Raw genomic sequence first — 8,290 nt, 5'->3', positions numbered from 1 at the left:
AAGGACATTTCCTGTATAAGAGTGTGTGTGTGTGTGTGTGTGTGTGTGTGTGTGTGTGTGTGTGTGTGTGTGTGTGTGTGTGTGTGTGTGTGTGTGTGTGTGTGTGTGTGTGCATGTCTGAGTTTGAATGTGTGACACCTGAAAGTGTGCTTGTACCCACGTCAGTCTGCATGTAAGTGTCTTAAATAATGAACATGTGAATGTGAAGATACTACTGTATAAATAAAATAACTAAAGTTTATAAAAAAAAATCAGATTGGCACTTTTACACTTGTTAAAAACATAATCACTCATTCTCTTTAATGTTTCATGATGCATTTACATTTTATCCCAAAAAACAAATGATTTTTGATTAAAAACAACAACAAACCAACAATTTCAAAGTTCTGCTTTTCATTGAATCCCTTAACAAAAACCCTCCAAAAAACAATTATTTCTGATTGTCAAGATTTGAGTCTGTTTTAAAGCTGCTTTGTGAGTAAAAACAGAAATAACTGCAGGCATAAAACATCCAGCATTAATTGTATATTTGTTTTATTGCTACTAAAACGTCTTTCGGCATATTCCTTCATCTCCCACAGTGTTAAAAATGACATATTTTTGCACCTTGGTTACACTTTTAAAGAAATACATCCCTAAACAGCATGAGATAGCAATTTCAAGTAAAAGCTTCATGGAAATCCAACTGTAATATGAAAGTGCTGCCCTCTAGTGTCAAGAAGCGACACATTGCAGGGTTTTTACCACTTGATTTTCTACATTCCACCAAGAACTGAAGGCTAATCATAACTTGTAAGGAACCATGAACAAAAACATTTGTATTCTTTGCTATCACCTGATCTTCTTGTAATTCCTGTATATAATGTACACAGGGCTCACTGACGACACGCCTGATTCTTCTGGTACTGCTTTACTGTTTTCAAGAAGGCAAATTTCCTATGCAAATACCACCATAGATTATGAAACGTGCCAAGAGTGGATGTTAAATCCTCTGGAGCAGACTTAGCTGCTTTGGAATTTCAACATCAAAACTTGGCAGGAAATGGAAACTTGTGGGGGTTTCCCTCTGTTTGGGGGGCCCAGCCCTTCCTCTGTGCCAAGATCTCTATCGGCAGGGAATTGCACAGTAAGGGTGGAAACAATGCCATGCTGATAAACACTTCATTCTTGGCAATGGAAAAGAGCAATCGCTTTTTTAAATAACTTTGCTTAGATGGTGATATATATATAAATTTGTTCAGACTCCTTATAAACTCTAGACATAGAAAGAGGTCAAAGCCGGTACGTCCTGTGCAGCCATGCATGGAGAATATTACACAGCCCCTTAAGAACAGTTTGTACTAAAATACCCTGGAAGCCAACACAATCTGTCATCTCGGTTTTCCGTTAAGAGCACTTCCTGATGCCAGGGTGTAAGGCGCTGACTTCCCGTTCTGTCGTATGGATGCAGCCTGTTCTGACACAGAAGAGATGGTTGCTGGGTGATCTATCACATGATCTGCAGTATCGGCCAGCTGGTCGCTCAATTGATCACGGTCGATGATGTTGGTGGTCTCTGAGTCCAGTTCCCGAAGGTTTTCTTCATAAAATCGATGTCTAAGGCGTTTCATTTGGGGAAGCTCCCAACATGTCTCCAGCACAACCAGGACACACACCAAGCCCAGCAGCAAGTAGACTGGAAGAGCAATTTTATTGGTCAGTAAATAAAAGGTGCAGATAAAATAACAGGGACTGCTTTGTTTGATGAATTTGTAACATTACTACTGTTACAGGAACACCTAGAATTTTTTATACCAACAAACAAAACTGAAAAAAAAGGTGTCACGGTGAAAGGAGCCGCTGCAACATGGAGCCGACGGAAAATTATAACCTGACTCTGAAGAACCCCTTGGCTTAACGAGATTAATAGCATGTTTCGCCTCAGTAATTATCTGTCAGGCCCTCAACGCAAACAGTTCCCTTTGTTCATTCTTGGACGCAGCAGGCAATCATTTTCAGCCTACAAGCTTTAAAACACATCCCCAAAATGAACACCCACAGCAAAGTCATTATGCACTTATTGCCTTCAGAGTTGATAACAGAACTAACGAGCTGATGCTGGATCTACATTTGCCAGATGCCCAAAAATACAACTGCCCATCCCTCCATATAAGTTATGGAGGGATGCAAACATACTATCCCACACTGGCAAGCAAAGTAAATATCACACCTGGTGAACACTGGCATGTTAGTATTGTCAGTGTGATTATGTTAGCATGCTGACATTAGCATTAAACCTCATGAAAATCTTTAAAATCCAATGCACATGATGAAGAAAATATGAAGCATTCACCTTTATGGATTTGATTAAGTCATTCTCTTTTAAAACTCATCAGAGTATTTTTGTTATAAGAAATGAAGGCTGTTCTTTAAAGAAAATTGCCAAAAAGCTAAAGGTTTATTAAAACACTACGTATTACTAACTAAAGCATCTGGCTCTTACAGTTATCATTTAGGGAGCTTCCTAACTCTAGAAACAGAAACTGTGATGTTCTTGTTTACTTGCTTAGTTGCGCACTCCACCCCCCTTTGTACTCCTGTTAAAGCCACTTTGCACTGTTGTATGAAGAAAGTAGTGCACACCTGTGTATAAGTTGTTCAGGTTCTCTATAATGTCCAAACAGAGAGTAATGGCTGGTGGGAATTGGGAGTGAAAGCACTGCTACCCCATGCTAAAAAGACCCGGATGAGATGGTTCAGGCATTTTCTTACAATGCCTACTAGGTGTTTGGAGATTTTCTGGGCAGGTCCCATTGGGAGAAGACCCTGGGATAGACTCAAAACACACTATATATCTCATCTGGCATGGGAAATCCTCGTAATCTGGCAGGAGGAACTGGGGAGAAGGATGTCTAGAATATCCTGCCTAGCCTGCTGACTGACTTTAGCAAAGGGGAAGATCATGAATGGGTGGCTCAATTCTTAGAAAAACTCTGATGAATATCAGAAGACGTTTACCTTATTTTCAGAGTCACTGAGCCTGATTCTCCATGTGTTTATTGACTTTTTAAATCAATAGAACAGCTTTTAGTTGTGAAAACATAATTATATTTGAATTGCTTCTTTTTATTTTCTAATGATCCAATAACCTTGTAGCATGATAGATGGCATTTTACACATTGTGTCTTTGGAACAAAGGGTGTATTTATATAGATATTTTATTAAAAGTCAGGAATTTCTAGGTGTCGGTTTAGCTCAGAGGTTGAGCAGGAGACATGAAGGCCTTTACTGTGCGTCTTCTCTGTTTTCACTAAAAACTATCTTATAGGCAAGAGAAAGCCCAAAAAATATTCCAGATTTTGATATTTAATTGTTTCTTTTTACAACATAAATGATCTATTTCATGATATATTAGATTTAAAAAATGTGACTGCCTTTTTAAATTCTACTCACCTGTAATGGCCAGCCGGTAGAGGTGTGGGTGTGGATTTACGTCTTTACTGGGAGTTTCTCCTGGTACATAATCTCCAAGGCCAATAGTTGTCAGAGAGATGAAGCAGAAATACAGAGCCTCTAGGAAGTTCCAGTCTTCCTCGAGAGCGACAAAGATCCATGCAGGGATAATTACAAAGATAAGGGTCGTGATGAAGGCAAGGAAGGCAGCATGGATGACTCCCAGGTGTGCCTTAGACATAGCCCATCGTCGATGGAAGTAGGACAGTGGACGACGTGTGACCACGGACATGATCCATTGAACCGCAGCAGAGAGGAAGAAGAGGGTAACAGGGATGCCAAGGAGGGAGTAGAAGATACAGAAAGCCTTCCCCCCATCAGAGAGAGGAACAGTGTGGCCATAACCTGAAGACACAACAAAACATGCAGCACTATGTAAATTACAGAGTTACAGTAATAAAAGGAGGAATTCTCCTCCAGGATTCACCCGGGATTTGTGAAAACTAACTGTAGTTAGCGTCAAACAAGACTCGTCAAGTCTTAAAATGAAGCAGGCTATAGAAATAAAGAAATTATTTATTTATTTTTAACATTTTTTAGGATATCCTCTGTAAACTTTGCATGATTTCATGCTGCCTATTAGTTTCCTTTTGGTTAATATAAGCTACCACTTGTGCCATGTCGTATGTGATGCAACAACTACTCTGTTAAAATGCTAATATAGCCATTATAAACTTATATCTCAAAGGCCCTCCTAGACCTCCAGAAAACTGAAAAATAAATAAATTCATGCATTCATATAAACATAAAAGTCTCACCCTCAAGAAGTGTTGGCGACAAATGCTGAAGGTTTGCACAAAAACTTATCGTTTTTTTTATTTATCTTAAAAAAACAAATGAGTTGAGATAAGGATTTATTCTTCTAGAGACGCATTTACTGATATGTCTGATAAAAATACTACTTTCCTGAGTGTATTACTTATACAAAGGCCCTGAAAGGCAGGACAAATACTGCTTTCATGGATTATTTATAGAATCTGGACCAAAATTCATACAATACAATAACAATACATGTAATAGAGACACCTTGAAACACACACTATTTATAAAAGGACATTTAAGCTAGACCTTGATCAATAAAATTAGGCAGAGGGATTTTTCTCATCTTGGTTAATCTTGACTTAAATACACAAAACATTATTACATGATATATTGAATTTCTCCACCATTTAACACGGCTTGCTTACTGTTAGTTCACTTACCGTACATGTCCAAATGACCAAGGGAGCTATTTTTATGTCATTTCTCTTTGCTCACATTAAACTGAGGTAACAGAAAAGTATATCAGTAACAAAGTAACAAATTCATTACTGTCTTTAGTAAACATTTCCAGCATCTGTGCTTTATTTGATTATTCATTTTTACTTTTATGAGTACTTTCTTCTCGTTGCAGTTTTAAAACAGGTTTGTTACTTTAGGCTTAACACGTTTGAGGGAAGTTTTTGTTTCACTTCACTGCGTGCCTTAAAACATCAAATCGATTTGAGGATAAATGGAGGGAACGGTAAAACAGAAAAGATATTCCTATTTGTGTATCCATCACTAGAGCGAACAGAAAGGAAGTATCCTTTGTAAGTGGCAGGTCATTTCAAATGCAATGTTTCTGTAAGTTCAACAAAGATCAGTAAAAACACAAACTGCTTGTGTGCAGTTTGTCACACAGTGTCTACTAGCAAAAGGTACGGCTGCTGTATTTCCCAGGGAGAGAAAAGAGTTTGAGATAACTTCACTGAGAGATGGAGAATGATGTAAGAAACACAGGACAGGAGAGGAAGGAGACAGGTTATATTTAAAGGTAAGGACTGCTCAGTGACATGCGATAAACTGGATAAACTGAAATTTAAAGCTAGTCTATTGTAATTCTACATACTTGTCTGAACTTGAAGGTTATTTAAAGTCCAATGCAGTTAATAATTCATTCCCTTAACTACTATATTTTTTCTCCTTTGGAAAGAAAAAAATGAACATCCTAAACATTTATTATTCAAACCACATTATTTTCCAATGTGTTAAAAGTGGCTACAGGGGATCTTTAACCATAGACTTATTAGTTACAGCCAGGGACGTGCAGAGGGGGGGCTAGAGGGGCTTGAGCACCCGCCCCTTTCCTGATGAGTGCCCAAAGTGCCCTTTTGTTGAGGCAACTTTTAAATTTTTTTTATTTATTTATTTATTTTTTATGTGTGTGTGCGTGCGGAGTCCTGTCTGTGCCCCTCAACAATAATATTTAACTATTAATCACAGTTTTGCTAAATAAAAGGATCTGGCTTGCATCAGTCACATGATCACATTTAACCAATGATCGCCCTCGACGGCAGAACGCGCTGGTTACGAGCCGGGAACGAGCTCACAAAGAGCACGCGCATTTTTAGCGTTCCGGAGCTGTAGGAGAAACACAAGTTAACTCAGAGACACAGACTGATGCGACAAACCCAGTAAGTAGGTGTACAGCGCACACTGTAGTGTGTAGCACCCAGGAGTATTAGCTTATTACGTACACGTTGGTAAGCTGTCTTGTGGCAATTTGACGAACTGAAACAAACGAGCGTGCTGTGTGTGCAACAGCGTGACAAACATTACTTGTCCTTTTATTAACTGCACAAGTAGTGCTGGTCACAGCTGCTGGCTACCTGTGTAAGGCTGTCATGGGTCTGTAGCTCTGTCACCGTTTTAGGGAACATATTTAGTTTTAAAGTAAGTTTCTGGGCATTTCCTGCCTTTCTGGAGGGATTATATTTCACTAAAAACGATCTAATATGCATGTCCACATAATTGTGCATTATTATAATTATAATATATTAAAAAACACACGCTGTATTTTAAAGAACATACATTAAGAAGCAGATTATAATAGATTTATATTTTAAATAAGACAAAATTTGGATTTTACAGCAGTAAAATGATTGTATCTCTACAGTTTAAAAGTGTAATAAGCTTTGCCCCTGCACAGAGTGGATAGTGAAACAAATGGAATCATCATAAATACATTATTTCATATTTATTACTTCCCCCTCCTCATTGCTTTATTATTGTAGCTCTAGTAATAAATAATAATGTAAGGATTCTGGATCAGCACCGAGATGCCCATAGTATATACAGTATTCTGAAGAAGGTCTAAAATGTCACTGTGTGTGCATGTGTGTGTTTTATTTAGATGGATTATTTTAAATTATTACTCATGATATAACATTGTGCAGACATGGCTGGTAAGGACATGAGGAGGAAACAGTAGGAGCTGTGTGAGGCTACTAAAGGCAGGGCTATAACATTTTGCTGTCATCATTTTATTATAGATTAAGTGCAAGAGTTGTTAGGTGTGGATAATTAGATTATAGTTTATTGCAATAGCAAGTTGTGCCTTGTTCTCAGATAGACAGCAAGTGGAGAGTGATATATGAAATGATGCGATGGAAGGAAGAAGAGAAGCAAAGAGTGATTCACAGGCAGAGCCGAGTTTATGTCACAGTTTTTTGTTGCCTTATGGTTCCAAGTGCTGTCACCAATCTTTGCATTTTGTTATTATCTCATGATACTTGTTTAATCAGCTACCATCTCTCCTGTGGACTTTTTAATGTCTACAGTCTCAGATCAACACAGCCCTGCCCTTCCCATATTAGATTCTTGATGAATGTGTGTTGTTGTTATTCAGCATGGTTCAATGTGCCCCTTTTTAACTTTGAGCACCCGCCCCTTTAAACCTCTCTGCACGGCCCTGGTTACAGCGAGGAAACCTGTTTATAAAGCGTGCCACAAATTTACATTTATTCAGCTAAATGGGCCACTCACATTTTCGACTCTCGAAGCAAAGGCTTTTAAAGTCTGAACACCTGTATCCGTTGGACTCACCTGTTGTGGTCAGCACGGTGCTGGTGAAGAACAGGGAGGACACAAAGTCCCAGCTACGCTGGGTGTCGTTACCCAGGATGGACACTCCATAGTTACTGGCCTCGAGAGCGCGGGCCAGGAGCTCCTCTAGGCGAGCGTCAGACACACAGGAGTTGTTCCTCAGGAAGTCCCGTAGATCCGCTTTGAGCTTCTGCCGGAGCGCGTCTTCGTACGGCAGCTCGATGGCGGAGAAGATCCCGGCGCCGACGATGAGGTAAAGGATGTAAGCGACAACCAGCAGGCCGAAATTCAACGCTGACTGGTGTCTGTCTATAAACCGACGGCACGCGCCTCTTGTGCACCCGCGTACCATCCCACTTGCTTAAAGTTTGTTTATTAAAAAAAAAAAAAGTACTCAGTTTAATTTAAATAAATAGAAATCCTGGAATATTTTGGTAGAGACTTCTATGCTGTACTCGGTGAATGGACTCGTCTTCCTCATTCTTCATTCCTCAGTGGTAGGGCAGTGGTGACGTCACTTATTCACCTTACCAGGTGGAGTGCGTCTTTAACTGCACTTCCCTCTCAAGCCGGTCGAACGGGTTTTCTGTTTTGAGTCAATGGAAATTAATTAATAAATCATGAGCAAGGTCAGCTTTCTTCGGTGACCCAGATTTACTGCGACCAAACATACATTTTGCATTATTAAAACAGCAGAACATCATTTTAAACCAAAAGACCATCTTTTATAGGGGTTAGGATACACCCTATACTTTCCAAGCCCATTTTCTTCTTTATTATTCTAAAAAAAAAAAATTCAAACACTGTTTTTGAATAAACTTATGTGTTATCTAAACTTTGTGTGCTTCCATTTTCTTACACTTTTACTCCTCCATATCCCCGTGGACAGTTTTATCAGAGCGTTGAAAATCCTCGTTGTTTGTAATTAACACCTTTACCACTAGAAGACGCT

At 39.1% G+C, this 8,290-nt stretch overlaps 1 protein-coding gene across 1 annotated transcript; it reads right to left on the bottom strand.

The window, feature by feature from the left end:
- Positions 1 to 263: 263 nt before the first annotated feature.
- Positions 264 to 8,248, bottom strand: LOC113028272 (potassium channel subfamily K member 1-like). Its single transcript, XM_026178408.2, has 3 exons — positions 7,339 to 8,248; positions 3,433 to 3,837; positions 264 to 1,675 (listed from the first exon to the last, which is right to left on the bottom strand). The coding sequence occupies exons 1-3, from the start codon at positions 7,688 to 7,690 to the stop codon at positions 1,371 to 1,373; spliced, it is 1,062 nt and encodes a 353-aa protein (XP_026034193.1). The 5' UTR covers positions 7,691 to 8,248; the 3' UTR covers positions 264 to 1,370.
- Between the last annotated feature and the right edge of the window lie 42 nt (positions 8,249 to 8,290).

The sequence above is a fragment of the Astatotilapia calliptera genome, chromosome 8 (genome assembly GCF_964374335.1).
Source record: "Astatotilapia calliptera chromosome 8, fAstCal68.1, whole genome shotgun sequence".
NCBI classification, from domain to species: domain Eukaryota; kingdom Metazoa; phylum Chordata; class Actinopteri; order Cichliformes; family Cichlidae; genus Astatotilapia; species Astatotilapia calliptera.
The sequence above is the reverse complement of the archived record's forward strand: the minus strand, read 5'-3'. Positions and strand labels throughout refer to the sequence as shown.

What these genes read in the sequence shown, in the direction of transcription:
- LOC113028272 (XM_026178408.2), bottom strand. Translation starts at nt 7,690, where the DNA reads ATGGTACGCGGGTGCACAAGAGGCGCGTGCCGTCGGTTTATAGACAGA. An exon ending in CACCGTGCTGACCACAACAG is followed by an intron (nt 3,838 to 7,338) that starts GTGAGTCCAACG and finishes TTGTGTCTTCAG; the next exon opens with GTTATGGCCACACTGTTCCT. An exon ending in CTACCGGCTGGCCATTACAG is followed by an intron (nt 1,676 to 3,432) that starts GTGAGTAGAATT and finishes TTGCTCTTCCAG; the next exon opens with TCTACTTGCTGCTGGGCTTG.